The sequence below is a fragment of the Argopecten irradians genome, chromosome 6, assembly GCF_041381155.1.
Source record: "Argopecten irradians isolate NY chromosome 6, Ai_NY, whole genome shotgun sequence".
Lineage (NCBI taxonomy): Eukaryota > Metazoa > Mollusca > Bivalvia > Pectinida > Pectinidae > Argopecten > Argopecten irradians.
The window spans coordinates 18204420-18220664 of record NC_091139.1 but is presented as its reverse complement, the minus strand read 5'-3'; the positions used below and the strand labels follow the sequence as shown (position 1 = coordinate 18220664).

General features: G+C 37.3%; 1 protein-coding gene across 3 annotated transcripts in view; it reads left to right on the top strand.

Moving 5' to 3' along the window:
- Nucleotides 1–16245, top strand: part of LOC138325211 (serine/threonine-protein kinase par-1-like) — a 142788-nt gene that overhangs the window by 96570 nt on the left and 29973 nt on the right. For all 3 annotated transcript variants that reach the window (XM_069270701.1, XM_069270702.1, XM_069270703.1), the window contains exon 4: nt 15907–15965. In XM_069270701.1, coding sequence (XP_069126802.1) covers nt 15907–15965 — 59 coding nt within the window. The remainder of the gene's footprint in view (nt 1–15906; nt 15966–16245) is intronic.

The window sequence follows — 16245 nt, the reverse complement described above, 5'->3', positions numbered from 1 at the left end:
ATACTTGTGTTTATAATTGTCAGGTGTTCCACTTGACACTTGATTTTGGTCAAACTTTATACAAAGTTCAAGAGTGAGTGTGCTTTGGAAATTTGCCTGTTTCAGGTTTACAGAGATCAAAGTTTCACCAGTTTGGAAATACAGGGAAAATTATTAAAAATTGATTTGGACTTTAATGGATTTTGTTGAAATTTTATTCAAATGTCAAATTTATCAGTAATTCTGACATCATTGTGTTTCACTGTTTCAAGGTCAGCTCTGAGGTTGTAGTTTTTATGATGAAAACATGAATGTAAAAAAAAGACACTTTTCAACTATCAGGTGTAATATCTTAAGTTATTGTATGTTTTGGTGTATTAAGATCAAAATACATTTGTAAAGTGTTTCTTATTGCAGCTGGGATATTTCATATACCTTTCTAGTGTTTCACCATATTTTGGGACTTTATAATTCAACATCTGATACTCTTGGTGACATGCTTGGTGTACTGGAAGCACTATCATCCCACACTCCCAAACTAAGAGAGGCGTTTAGCCTTGAAGTCATTACAAGCATGATATCTTATTAATCTGAGTATAAACACAAATAGGGGAATCAGTCATACTGTCTCCTGGTGGGATGGACTTAGTGCCCAGATACTGAAAAAGGATCACTGACTGTGTGTCCCCACGCTCCACTTATTTGGTGTATTGGATACCTGGTCAGTATTGGGTGGTAAGTCTTGACCAGCCTGGAGGGTAGGATGTCCAAAGTTATCACCATTATTGTGATAGTAGTCAGTTTAAATATGGCCTGGTATTTCAGTAAGAAAATCTCTAGCCCCTTAGGTGTGAGAGGAGATAAGTGTGGATTAGGGATGACCAGTCAATTGATGTATATATATGTCTTAGTCGTGCCAAACTGACCAGTGTACTCAGGTAGATAAGTGTATCATACAGCTGATTAGGACGGTGTTTGAGGAAGGTCAGTTGTTACCTGTGGATTAGCCGGATGTACACAGAGTCTACCTACCTCATTGTGGTCCTAATGAATGGACACAAAAGGGAGGAAATAGTCAGATTAGAAGTGTGGACAAAGTCAGGTGGAGACATGACATAACTCTGATACCATGGTCTGTCACATCATGGACTTTGGTACCTGGGTCAAATGACATGACTTTAAGACTGATTCAATCAAATGTCATGACTTATAGAGCGATTTGTCATATGGTATGATTGATCTGTCTCATAAAAATGACATGGAATGTAGACTGATCGTTTATATCACATAACATTTACAATCTGTCGCATGATTTAGAGACTTATTCATATTCATATATCACATGACCACCACAGATTCATGATTTCTAGGATATCATGAAGACTAATTCATAATATGACATGTATATCCTCTTTTGTCACATGACATATTAACGAGGAATTATCACATGACATATCAATGATGATCTTTCACATGACATATCAACGATGAATTATCACATGACATATCAATGATGATCTTTCACATGACATATCAACGATGAATTATCACATGACATATCAACCATGATCTATCACATGACATATCAACAATGATTTATCACATGACATATTAATGATGAATTATCACATGACATACCAACGATGAATTATCACATGCCATATCAACCATGATCTATCACATGACATATCAACAATGATTTATCACATGACATATTAACGATGAATTATCACATGACATACCAACGATGAATTATCACATGCCACAACAGCCATATCAACCATGATCTATCACATGACATATCAACAATGATTTATCACATGACATGATCAATGACATATGATCTATCACATGACATGAATACCACTATCTGTCATAATAATATTTGATTTATTGCATAACATGACATAGAATACCATACGATAATTCAAATGGTGACTACAAGTTACATCACATAGTGTCACACATGTTTGGAAAAAAGGCCATCTGTATTGGGAGCTCTGTGGCGTTATGAGTAACAATCTAAAGACAGAAAAAAGGTTAATATTCTTACAAATTTTTAAGAATTTTGGTTAATATTCAATGATAAGTTTGAATTCAATAATTAAATGAAAATTCATAAAACTAAAGAGGAATAATTTAATTTATTTCTTATCTTGTTATGAGACATTGAACTTGCACCTGTATGATTCAGATGGTAGGGATAGTCACACCACTTAACATCTGTAGCTGCCTATCTCATTAAATCACTCTGCACACAAACTTTCATTTCCACAATTTTTATTTCTTTGAAGTTGATTTGTAATTAAAACAAAAGACCAAGGACTGTTACATCATTATTTTATAGATTAAGAACCAAGATAAAAGGTTTTCCCTCTGATCAGGGTAGACCCACATTTGGGAGCCTTCCCAACCACAATAATTCAATCTTGGCCTTACTCTCCCATTTGATTTCCTGATAAATATGCTCAGTAGAAAGCCTGACAGATCCAAGCCTTTCTTAACCCAATTACGGCTACACAGACAGACCCAGGCGGCTCAATACATGATGAAATCACACAAAATTGGCATATTCTTATAGAATTGGTTTGTGTTGTGATGTGGGGAAATGTGTAGAAAGCCATATAATTTGCCACTAAAATGAACTTGATCTCCATCCAAGTTACAAGCTACCTTAGGAACTAGGGGAGGGGCGCGGCGTTTAACACAATGAGAGTCAGGGATCACCACAGTAACAACAACCACCATGGGATCAATCATATAGGACATTCTGGTGACCTTTGATCTTTGAGGCATTTATCCAGAAGTTAAACTAGTGACCTGTTATTCTGTGATGTCAAGGTGACTTCTGTGATATCAAAAATCATTTCAATGATATCAAGGTCACTTCATTAAAATCAAGGTCACCTCATTAATATCATGGTCACTTCATTCATGTCAAGGTCACTGCATTCATGTCCAGGCCATTTCCGTGATGTTAAGGTCATTCAAGTGATGGCAAGGTCATTCTGGAGATGGCAAGGTCATTATGGTGATGGATGTCAAGGTCACTTCTGTGATGTCAGAGTTTCTGGGGTACATTGGTAATCTGAGTAGATTGCATTTCCTTTTTCTCTAATTCTCTGTAGGCCTATGATTGTTGGTCAGTAATTATTTCTCCTGTAGTTACATAATCCAGGGATGGATATAACAGCACTGACAGTAACCCTTGGAATATCGAGGATGTTTTTACCATGGAAAGGAATACAGATTAAAACCACATGACATAATGACAATAATACATTATTGTCACACTGACATCGTTATCATTGTCTTGTGCTAATTACCAAGGAAGGAGAGGAAAAAAATCACTCCATCAGGGTTGGGAAATGAAAGATTCAATAAGTTTTGAACTTTTATTATTTTAGAACTTTACTTCAAAATTATGTATTTTAACTATCTGTCTGTGATGTACTTTAGTACACATTCTAATGACTTGTAAAACCTTTTGTCAACGTAGATCATCCAGTGCCCGCTGTGTTGGGGATCAAGATGACCGTTTTCTCTGCGTGGGATTTACCTGTCTTACTTAATCAGATAGTGCTGATCAGGTGTTTTCTATTATCTTTTGACCAACACAATCAGATTGTCAAGAACAACATGTTTTTCAACATAAACCACGATGAATATACACTTTCCATTTAAACGGGCTGTAGGTGTTGACCTACGGGGATTATCGTGACATGGATGATTTGACCACGGGGGTTAATTCTCGCTGAGTCTGTAAATTACTTACAATCACAAATAAACAAGGCCTGATAATGTTTGTGGTAATGATGTGAGGGAGGAAATACCGATGCGACTTTGAAGTATATAAACATATATCCCAAACATAAATCCAGGTGAGATCAGGTATAAATAGGCACCAGGTAAGAATGAAAGGAGGTGGGTCGGTGATATCTTGGTATCCTCCCGGCCCTATTTGTTCAGTCTAATACCAGACCAGGTGGGGATTATCGCCTATCTGTTTATTAGCTTCAATATCTGCGTGGCTTTTTACTGTATCTTTCTCGACAAACCTACTTTTAATTAAAGTAAATTAATAGTTATTTAAGAAGCAAGTTTAATTCCTGTCTTCTATAAGCAATTAAAGCCCTAAACAGTCCGTCAGATGAATAGCATTACCACTACCATACGCAGGCTGTTCAGTCTATATACACAATATGACAAATACATTTTTCATCTTTCACAGGAGGTGGGCTGTAATTTAGGAATTAAAAGATTAGAAGGAACTTAAGATAAATATTTTCTCTTTAGAATGAAGGAAATGGCTCTCTGGTTGTGTGTGGAGCGTGTAAAAACAGGACAAATCTGCTCTTTAATATGTTAGAAAGTCTTTGATAGAGTTTGTGACCCCTAGTTTCCCAGACCTAGGGAGCAGATACAGCAGCTGGAGGATGGATCAGTAGTCCCTCCTTCTCCTGTGATGCTGATCATCTGTTTGTTGACCCCCTGTGATGTCAGACTTTCTTCCTCTGAGGAATTGGACCCTAGCCCCTCATTTGTCTACCTTATCCTCTCTAGGTCTGTCTCACCTCCTCTAACTATCTTCACTTCCCCAATGGTGTCTGTTAGCCCTACTCTATGACCCTACCCCTCCACCCTACCCCTCCACCCTACCCCTCAGCCCCACCTCCCGGCCCTCTGCCCTACCCCTCAGCCCTTCCACTCGGCCTTACCCCATAGCCCTACCCCTCTACACTGCTCCTCAGTTCTACCTCTTGGCCCTACCTCTGGTTGTGGTGACTTAAAAACAGTATTAATCTAGCATGAACCCAGACAATAATCAGCAAAACTTCAATAACATGATTACTGAAGACAAAGCTGCCAACCTTATCCATACCTTGTAAACGTCTGATATAGAGGCCTACTTTTGACAAATAAATAAGATTTTCTGCTGATATAGACAAACTGTCTGATTACCCATTAAATTGTATTGATGTGAGATTACCTGTATTGTTGACATGATACCTATTCCGGTTAAATGAATGTCAAGGTTATAAACAGTGTTATAGATTCAGAGGCTGTTCAGACGTGCATGAATGGTTGAAACATCACTGGTCCATGAAGCACAGTAAACTAGTCCCAGACCAATATCATTGGCATATCTATTATGTAAATAGCAATTAATATCAAAGAATGGATAATGAGTGTGCAGCACCTGGTGCATAGGGGACACCCCTAGTAAATGATTGAGGATTAACCATAGATGTTAGAGATTAACCATAGATGTTGAAGATTAACCATAGATGATGAAGATTAACCATAGATGTTGGGGATTAACCATATATGTTGGAAATTAATCATAGATGTTGGGGATGAACCATATATGTTGGAGATTAATCAAAGATGTTGGTGATTAACCATATATATTGGTGATTAACCATATATGTTGGGGATTAACCATAGATGTTTGGAATTACCCATATATGTTTGGGATTAACCATAAATGTTGGGGATTAACCATAAATGTTGGGATTAACCATATATGTTGGAGATTAACCATATATGTTGGGGAGATTAATCAAAGATGTTGGTGATTAACCATATATGTTTGGGATTAACCATAAATGTTAGGGATTAACCATAGTTAACCATATATGTAGGGATTAACCATAGTTAACCATATATGTTGGGGATTAACCATAGTTAACCATATATGTTGGGATTAACCATAGTGTGGAACCATATATGTTGGGGATTAACCATAGATGTGTTGGGGATTAACCATAATGTTGGGGATTAACCATATATGTTGGGGATTAACCATATATATTGGAGATTAACTCTGGAGTGTTTAACAGATGTGGAAATATGATAAACAATATGATAAACAATCAGAGCTTCAGTCACAGGTGTTAGCAAGATGTGTATTGATAAAAGATATTTTGTTGTTTTAAAATGACTCATAGGGTTGGAGTTTACCTGTGCTTGTTAAGGATTTAGTAGGGGAGGGGGTGGGGGTAGAGAGGTGGAGGTGAGGGTGGGGGAGGTGGCCTTACAACTATTGATGTTGGAGAGCAGAGTATGAACAGCTACTGAGAATTATTGTACTTTATATTGGTCATTATTTGCTGTACCTGAACATCAAAACACCAAGTCTGCATGATCGTAGTACACTCCACAAACCACTAAGATGGGAGGATGTGGGGGTGCAGCAAGGGGAGGGGGAGGAGGAGGGGAGGAGGAGACAAGTTGTGTAGATGTATGCAACCCTTGACTTCAGCTCTTGACCATTGGCTCAAGGGGAAGAAGGGAGGAGCTTCATCATTAAGGGTGGGGGAGGAGCTTCATTAAGGATGTGGGGGGGGGGGGGGTGTCAAGGGTGTCTGTCTGAGGTTATATGTTTGGGAGGTAAAGGTAAAGTTATGGTATGTTCTGCTGGACACACTATGGGGGTGGGAGTGATGATATATATGATGTTTGGGGAGGGGGAAGGGTGATTGTAATACCTTGCAATGTGTAGAAAGGGAGATAACTGGTAAGGGATACCAAAGATATACAATAGGGTTAGCCAGATCTGTTCAATAACTCCTTTTCCAATTACTGGTTAGTTTAGAAACTTTTGACATTTACACTGTATATATTTATCTCCTAATGTTGAGATCTATATTGTTACTATTGATTTACCCAGAATTCAGTGCTGTTGACAACACCAACTTGAGGAAGTCATGGTTTGTGTAAATTCCTAGATAAATCAATCGATTAGGTCTGTCATGTTTAATTGTTGTAAAGTTGTAGATTTCTGTGCTATCACCATAGAAACAGATCTGTCACTTGGCATTACAGCCTAAAAAGGATGGAGGACACTTAATGGAAATCAATTATCACTGGAGGGGATACTGAATAACGGGCCAGGCTCAAATCTGCTAGTCTCATGAATAAGATATAAATTTCAATCTTTGACATATAATTGTTCACAGCCTATTCTAACAAGCTCCAGGTTGCTCCTGACAGTGGATTATTTCCGTTTTACTAGCTTTGACTTTTTCTATCCAGTCGTTTGGTATGTAAATCCCTGTATTGAGCTATGGCCAGTGTTGTGGACACTGATCAGTCAGATTTATAACCCGTCACAGAAAAAAATATCTTATCACACTTAATATTCAGCCTGATACCATACAATTTGATTTGACAGATGAGACTACTTTTCATATTTCTTTTTTACTTGTAAAACATTGAATTATGAAGTTTTGACCAGTTGGAACAGATTTGACCCTGTGAACTGACCGGTATCCATACACAATACACATGCAGTAGTAGGTCCCTGGAGTTCAACTGTACACAGGCCCCCATTTTATTCTCATTACCCAGCTGTTTCTCTGATCTCCCCCACCATTGTACTACCACTGACTAACACTGTCTGTGATTTTCCTCTGACCTCAACACTGACCCCCTAACCCTCACCCTACTTCCTCACTATGTCCTCACAGTGCCCTCTTTTAAGACCTCTCAGTTTACCCCCATCCCCACCCGATAATGATAAAATTTCATTGAATAACATTTAAGCAAACTAAGGTAAGCCTTATAATTACTTTAAAGAAACATTTAATCTTTGCTTTACCTACACCATTACTTTAATATTACAGTGTATTTATATTTAATACAGTTGAACTTCATCTCCTTGAAGTCTGCAACTTCAAGCTATCAATTTTTGAATTTGTAAAGTATTTGAAAGTGTAGTGTGAAGCATGGGTTCTTCTAATTAAATCTTTAAGTTGTGTATGTTTGAAACTGAAACTAGAAAGATTTCATTCAAATTCATGTAGTTTTGAAGTCTTTAACTTTGATGATAACAATGATCACACTGGAATATTTATTCCAGAAGCTATCTGCAGTACATCTCTAAGAACCTCGTTAAGATTTGCTGTAATCAGTATTAATTAATGTCTACTAGCCTAGAATCTGCCTTAGATTATCTCCCTTTGATCACAGATATCCTGTTTGTTTGACCTCTAATTTGACATTGAGAAGTGCAGCCATCACAGATCTAAATGGACACTGGTCAGTTTGTGTTAACACTAGTCCTTTCAGGTCAGTTTGTATTAAGGCACTGGTCAGTATCGGATTAACACAACAAGTTTATTTATCCTGCTGCACACTCTCAATCTCCACAGGGAAGTACTGTATATATTGAAACCTGAATTTGAGAACTAGGATGTATAAGTTCTGCATAAACCTTGCCAACTCCATCTAATTTTTAATTTCATTAAACTATATTATATAAATCCTTTATAAATATTTGAATATTCATAGTGAGTATTCTGTTTATAATATTCGACATATTTAGTCTGTTAAAGGTTTTTTCACAAAAATTTCAATTTATTCAAATATTTTCAGTTTTTCTTTACGATTTTTATATTGTGAGTGTAAGATGACTATACTTAACAATTCAGATACTAACAGGGTGTGGGGGGGCTGCTCCTCATTAAAGGTTCCTACTTCTAGTCAGGGACCTGTTTAGTGTATCAGGCCTATGATTAGGGAGGGCTCAGAGAAGTGACCTCTACAGCTGACTGGGCCCCTGACCCCTACACTAGAACCTCTCATCCCTTTCTACATTCTTATTTGGGTGCCATACCACAAGAATGTGGCAACTCCTCATTTTATTAACTGTGAACCAATAGTTGGTGGTGCCGTTCTGGGCTATTTTTGTAGAAGAATATATGTTTTGGAAGGAGTTTGAATTTCCACTGGTCAGCAATGCTACTGTAAGACCTTTGCCTGGTGTCAACCTTTCCGACTGATTGACAGGCGTGGTGTTCCTCCATTAGGGGGGAGACAAAACATAGTTATACTCAATCCATAACAACCCTGTATCACTGCACATGACTTTCACACTGTTAGTATCTGGTAAATGTCCAGATGTCCAACTGAGTCTATTAGACTGGCATTGGGGGTATATGATACACTTGTCTTAAAAACAACTCAAAATTTTAGGTTTTTGAGGGATCTGTTAAGGATGCATGTATCTTTTTTTCCTATTTTGTTTGGTTTTCCTCATAAGTTCCTGATACAATTGTTTTTACACAACACAAAATATTGGCTTTCAGGACTTGTTAGATCAAAACACATGTGGCCTCTTTTTTTCTGTATTTTATCTGGTTTTAAGAATAAGACAAAATTAACAAAAGGAGACATTTAAATGAAGATCACCCGGATTAAAAAAAGAAGAGGCATCAATTCTGTTGTGTTTAATTAGATTTAGATCTCCACATTCCAGGAAGAGAATAAAGGCATGCATGTGAATCGACAATGACATGTATTAGAAAAGACATGCACTTTGTGTTAGTGCATTTAATTGTTATACCAACTTTGATTACAAATCATATCAACATTTAAGAAATTTTTTTCTCTTTTTTTTTTTTCTTTTCAAAAGTACATTTAAACCTGGAAAGACTATTATTCCGTTATCTACGGGATACCCTTATCCTCTCAAGATCAGTGTGTTTGCCGTGAATAGAACCTTGACCTTCAGATTTACACAGTTGCCTTTGGTAACCTGCTGTTTCCCAGTTGAGATTTGTACAGTTCCCTTTGTTAATCCCCTGTTTCTCAGTTGAGGTTTGCACAGTTGCCCTTGGTAACACGCTGCTTCTGTGTTGAGATATTTACAGTTGCCTTTGGAAACCCCTGTTTCTCTGTTGAAATTTGTTTAGTTGCCCTAAGTAACCCCTGTTTCTCTGTTGAAATTTGTTTAGTTGCCCTAAGTAACCCCTTGTTTCTCTGTTGAAATTTGTTTAGTTGCCCTAAGTAACCTCTTGTTTCTCTGTTGAAATTTGTTTAGTTGCCCTAAGTAACCCCTTGTTTCTCTGTTGAAATTTGCACAGTTGCCCTTGGTAACACGCTGTTTCTCTTTTGAGATTTGTACAGTTGCCTTTGGTAACCATTTGTTTCTCTGTTAAGATTTGTACAGTTACCATCGGTTACCAGTTGTTTCTCTGTTGTATCCACGATTGTTCAGACCTGTAAGAATTTCTTGTTTCTGTGTCAATTAAATGAAATTGTCTCATGTGGAAGGATGCCTTCCAAAATAGAAACTGATTAAGGTTAGAAACTTTCATACCTGCCAATTAACCTGTTCAGATTCACTTTATGGTTCCTTATAGCTACGAACAGCTGAGCCCTGAGGTCAGTCAAGGTCCTTCAAGGTCAACACTGACCAACATAAAACTTAAGGATTTAGTCTCACCTCTAGTTTACCTGTCTCTGAGAAAAGGAGCAAATTAACCTATGGCCGAATTCTTTTGGACAAAAACAATTTTCAAATCAGTGTCTTTCTTTTCGAAAATATTGATAGATTAGTATTTGCTTTAAAGGGAAAAGCAATCAATGGGAGAAAAATTGGCAAGAAAGTGCATACTTGTTTTAACACAGAGAACACAGAGGCAGACCAATCTACTGATCATAATGGTTTAACAGCTGGACTGTGAGGTCAGGAGTCTGGGCCCCTATCCAAACACTCACCCGACCCCAATGACCTAGTATGACTCTTTTTAATATTTTTGGATATCAGCATTGTCCCAGTCAGTGCCTAGGTTTTAATGCAGCCTTGATATAGGTTTGTAGATGTGATTGATAGTAAAATCTGTTTTTAGCAGTTATTTGATAGTTAAGTCTGTTTTTCGGCTGTTATATGACATTAAGGTTTGTTTTTTAGCCATTATGAGCGGTTTTCTCTGATTCCTGATACTCTGTATGACATCCAATTTGACCAGAATATTGACCAGGTCTTATCTCCTGTCTCACACTCTGGTCAATCAATGGAGGCCAGTCTCTGTTGCTTCATTTCACTTTTAGTGTCTGTTGTTCCCCACCCCTGGTGTTAATGTCGATGTTCTCTACCCCCAGGTTCAATATCTGCTGTCTGTATCTATGTTCCCCACCCCAGGTTCAATATCTGCTCTCTGTATCTATGTTCCCTACCCCAAGGTAAATATCTGCTGTCTGTATTGCTGTCCCCCATCCCTGGTGTCTGTATCTATGTTCCCCACCCCAGGGTCAATATCTGCTGTCTGTATTGCTGTTCCCCATCTCTGGTGTCTGTATCTATGTTCCCCACCCCAGGGTCAATATCTGCTGTCTGTATTGCTGTCCCCCATCCCTGGTGTCTGTATCTATGTTCCCCACCCCAGGGTCAATATCTGCTGTCTGTATTGCTGTCCCCCATCCCTGGTGTCTGTATCTATGTTCCCCACCCCAGGGTCAATATCTGCTGTCTGTATTGCTGTCCCCCATCCCTGGTGTCTGTATCTATGTTCCCCACCCCAAGGTCAATATTTGCTGCCTGTATTGCTGTCCCCCAACCCTGGTGTCTGTATCTATATTCCCCACCCCAAGGTCAATATTTGCTGCCTGTATGTCTGTTCCCCACCCCAGGCATCAATGTCTGTGTTCCCCACCCCAGATTTAGTATCTGCTGTTTATAACTACTGGTATATATCTCAACCCCAGGGTCAATATTTGCTTGGTGTATTGCTATTTCCCAATCCTTGTGTCAGTATCTTTTTACAGGTTCCCCAACCAAAGGTCAATATCTGCTCTCTGTATCTTATTGTATATGCCCACCCCTAGGGTCAAGATCTGGTGCCTGTATATCTGTTCCCCCACCCAAGGTCCAGTTGTATCTATATCTGTGTTCCTCACCCCTGGGATCAACAACAGCAGTCTATGTCAAGTCAACTGATGTATCAGGGTTGATACCTTACATTATTATATCTTTATATTGGAGATGTTGGAGCCCTATGGTAATTTCTCTATCTGTCTGCTCACAATTTGTGTTCTTAGGGTCAAAATTTAGAATTCCAAATTAAGCACCTAATTTTTTTAAATATTGGCATACCCATGTTTTTTGAGGACACTGAGTATTGTGATAATCATAGGATCAATTCGGCAGGGGCCTCTCTGATAGACATCATTTTTCTAGTTACTATGGTAATCATGATGCTGTACCTGAGACTAAATGGTGAATTATGTAAGAGGATTTTTATTTATCAACACCTGTACAGGTAGGGTCACCTGATAAAGGTATATATTACATCGCCGCTAAATATAGATCAGAGACAGGAAATAATCCATCACTTTTTCTTTCATCTGAACATTAAACATTACAGGTAAATTTTTCATAAATAATCACGCTGAACCACCACAACAATAGGGCCGGGAATGAATCTCCGCAGCAGAATAGGACATGGGCTCGTTTTGTATTGCTAATTGATTTCTGGGACTATATCGGTCTGTGAATAAATCAAAATAAACCGTCTGAAAAACCAGTGATTTTGTCCTGATTCACACAGGGCTGCTAACCTATTTCTCTCCTCTGTCCAGATGATCTTGTTCAGTGGTCAGAAACGGAGGTCTCTAGCCGGTCAAGCTAGGGTCATCGTGTGGTCCCCTCTAGTACCACTGAGCCAGTAAAGCAGTCAAACACCACAAAATTATAATTTTATCATCCATTCAAATTAATCCTGATTAACAACTGAACCGTCAAAGATGGGTCAGATATTCCTGGTCATGGCTGAGGGATAAGTTTTATTATGGATAGGGAAATGTTGATGTCCAGTTTATGATTGAACTCTATCTAACATATGTTAGATTCTCTCAATCATCTATACCGACCTTTACACCAAAGCAAGTCAATAGATTCTAGCACAACCTTCAAGGCTTTGGGAAGTTACTTAATTTATTTTTTATTTTGTTGAAAGATTTTTTAAGATTTCTCTTAAATGAAAGGAGATTTATTTATCTATTAATGCTAAAGAATGATTTGATGTTCCAATAAAAATTAAAGGATATTTTGTTTTCTTCTGATGTGATGGATGGTTTTAGATTCCTTCAGGAAGTATTTTCATATTTCAATTAACTTGAAGGATATATTCCAAATACTTCAAACATGAGGTATGCTTTATAATTCTCTGTTAATTAGAGCTGGCTTCATCCTGAGAAAAATGTTTAACTTCAGAAATTAATAAAAACAAAATTGATAGAAATCAATAAAAACAAAATTGATTATCAATCGCCTATATATATATATATATACATTAGGGTTGGTCTGATATACTATATATATGTATTAAATGTATACTACGATGACATTTTGACAATTAAAAGTGAGCCTGTATGTGTCCTATCATCAGTTTATGTATCAGTTGTAATTCAGAGATTTAAGTACTCTATCCCAAGGTTTTACAGATAACAATAACAATAACTCATGTATAGAATTAATTTTATCAAAGCATTAGCTGTAAAATTACACAAAAAATAATTCAGGAACGGTATTTTGACGGCTATACTTGTTAAGAACTTATATTAAGGTTATAAGGGGTAGACTGTAATCCAGGTGAGATTCAGATCATTCACAGATTCCACAGTCGGAGACCTTATTAAATATATAGCCAGAGATAAGTCAGTATATTCGCATGCTTTTCAATTCATAAGGCCGTTCAACAATGGGGAAGGAGCGGATGAGAACATTAATTTTGCTGCCGGATCTTTGATGTATAGAGGATTGTAACCCCATACCCTATCATTAGGAAAGGTATTTTGGTTGACCAGTGGTCAGGGACTTAATGGTGTTATCTGGACACCTGTAGGTTTATATATACACAAATATTTCATACATTGACTTTTCCTTTTCATGTGTATTTCTAAAAGTTTAAAGGATCAACGTTCTATGATAGTCCGATGTCACCAGGAGGACATGAAGGCCAAAACTGACCAGGGAAAAAAATACTTGTCTATCTCACAAGGTCAAAAAGGATATTTTTAACAAAATAACAAACAAATGGTCATTGGAGATACAAGCCACATAGAGATGTTATCTAAGGGCAGTCGTCTGGTAAATGATTAAAATATTAACCTCTTGCTTTGTAAAGATCTGTACACAGATTCAACCAAAGGAAAAAAAAACCACAATAATACATTATAATGGTCAAGGACTTTTTTTTAATTGATATCGGGGAGAGTAAATAGTTTATATAGGAATGTAATTTATTCATCAGTGGTGTTACTGACCTACTAGGTCCATTAATTGGTCAGTTTTAGAAAGATGACCGCTTCAGGGCGTCTCTCTACTCACCATAAGATCATTGAGGTCATTATCTTTTTAATGGCTTAACTATTAATATCTAGGCCAAAAGGTATGTCGTGCCTGGTCAAGGGGAGGTAACTGGTCCTGGTATCTGTCATCGGTGTACTGGTGTAAGGGAAACAACTCCACTCTTAAGCAGCTTAAGTATATTTTCACACATCTTATCAATCTATAATGTATCATTTTTGTCAAACGTGAAGAAGCAGGAAACTGCTTGAGTGATAGCTAGTAGTGATTAATTTGCTTGTTTATCGGAATAGATCCCTGTAGATCCGTATAGATCCAAGCTCCTTGTATACAGAGGATTCCTGTATTGTTTGGTTAGAGTCGAGCCCCAGTAAATGTTATCAGTTATTCTGTATCCCAGACCATACTCTCCCGTCCACAGACCCTATCTCATTATTAGAAGGCCATTAAGTATGGTTTATCATGGGAATACTAGCCCCTTTTGTTGATTTGTTGTATACTTATCTTATACCTATCTTTGTCTATAGAACTAGGCTGTCCCCTATTGGGGCCGGCAGATACACAGTGTAAACACAAACTCACAGACACCCAGCAACTGCACTCTGTGAGATCCTCCGGGAACAACTCCGGCTGCTCTAATCCTATCACCACTTTGATTTTTATCTCAATCTGATTGAGTCATTTCCATTTGATTGCTGAAGGAAATTAGTAAAATATCCTAGATGTAACTGGGTATCAAAAACCTGTCATCAAAAGCTAGTCAGGCAGTTGGTAGATTTGGAATCTATAGAATTTGTGGACTAGAATACGGCACCACAAGGCCTATAGATGTGGGTTGAGGGTGATCCCGGGACTTAACCTTTAATCTTTGTCCTACACGTCATGTCTGTCACAAACTTATGTCAGCAATAACCGGATCATGTTAACGATGATTTATAAAACAAAATTGAGCCAATTTCGTGTTTGTTGTGTTTTGATATCGGAACTAAATGTTCTAAGGAATATATTTTTGATGATATAAATAATGTTATGACATCTGTGTTATCTTGTTTCTAAATCCTTCCAAACTCCTTCAGGAAATGGAGTTCATTGTGTATCAGTCTTAAATCTTGAGCTTAATTTGAATCAAATGTTGATGTGTGAATATTGGGTTTGATTGTGGAGAACGAATGCAGGCGAAAGGACAGAGTGATAATGATTGACTGAATTAGACAGAGGTAAATTTCAGGCAGGTTTTAAAACAGAAATGTCAGATAACACAGGTACATTGATTGAATTACATAGATGGACAGTAAAAACAGGTATTAATACAGAAATGTCGGATAACACAGGTAGATGACTAAATTAGACAGAGGGACAGTTAAAACAGGTATTAATACAGAAATGTCAGATAACACAGGTAAAATTGGTTGAATTAGACAGAGGGATAGTAGCAGGTATTAATACAGAAATGTCAGATACACAGGTAATTGTTGAATTACAGAGGATAGAAGGTATTAATACAGAAATGTAGATAACACAAGGTAATTAAAACAGGTATTAATACAGAAATGTCAGATAACACAGTAAAATTGGTTGAATTAGACAGAGGGATAGCATAGTGGTATTAATACAGAAATGTCAGATTACACAGGTAAAATTGACTGAATTACACTGGAAAGGTGTTATCTTAACCTTGACTTGTTTTTCTGACATTGAATTCTGAATCTTTGTTGGTAAATGGTCAAGCTCACCAAGACAAAGTTGATATGGCCTGTAAATACAATAAAAAGCAAGCATACATTCTTGTGTCTCAAAAAATGTTTGACATGTTGTAATTTTTGTCTTTCCAGAGATTTGAAAATGGAAAACATTATGCTAGACGAAAAGAAGAAAAACATCAAAATTGTAGGTAAGTATTGTATAGTCAAATACAGACCTCTACACGAGATTCAAAGCTAATCGATATCTTCATCGGTGATAATAAGTAATTATCTTCAGCGATGATCAGATGATTCAGCTTTTTTTTTTTTTACAATTCAATGAAATAACACTAAAAAGTCAATTAATAAGCTATTCTATGATGAAGTAAGTATAACTAAAGAAGAGCTTGGAAGACACCATCATAACCACGCAGCTCCAGCGCACTAGACTGGCCATCAAACCCGCGGTTGTTGGTACGATTTCCTCAG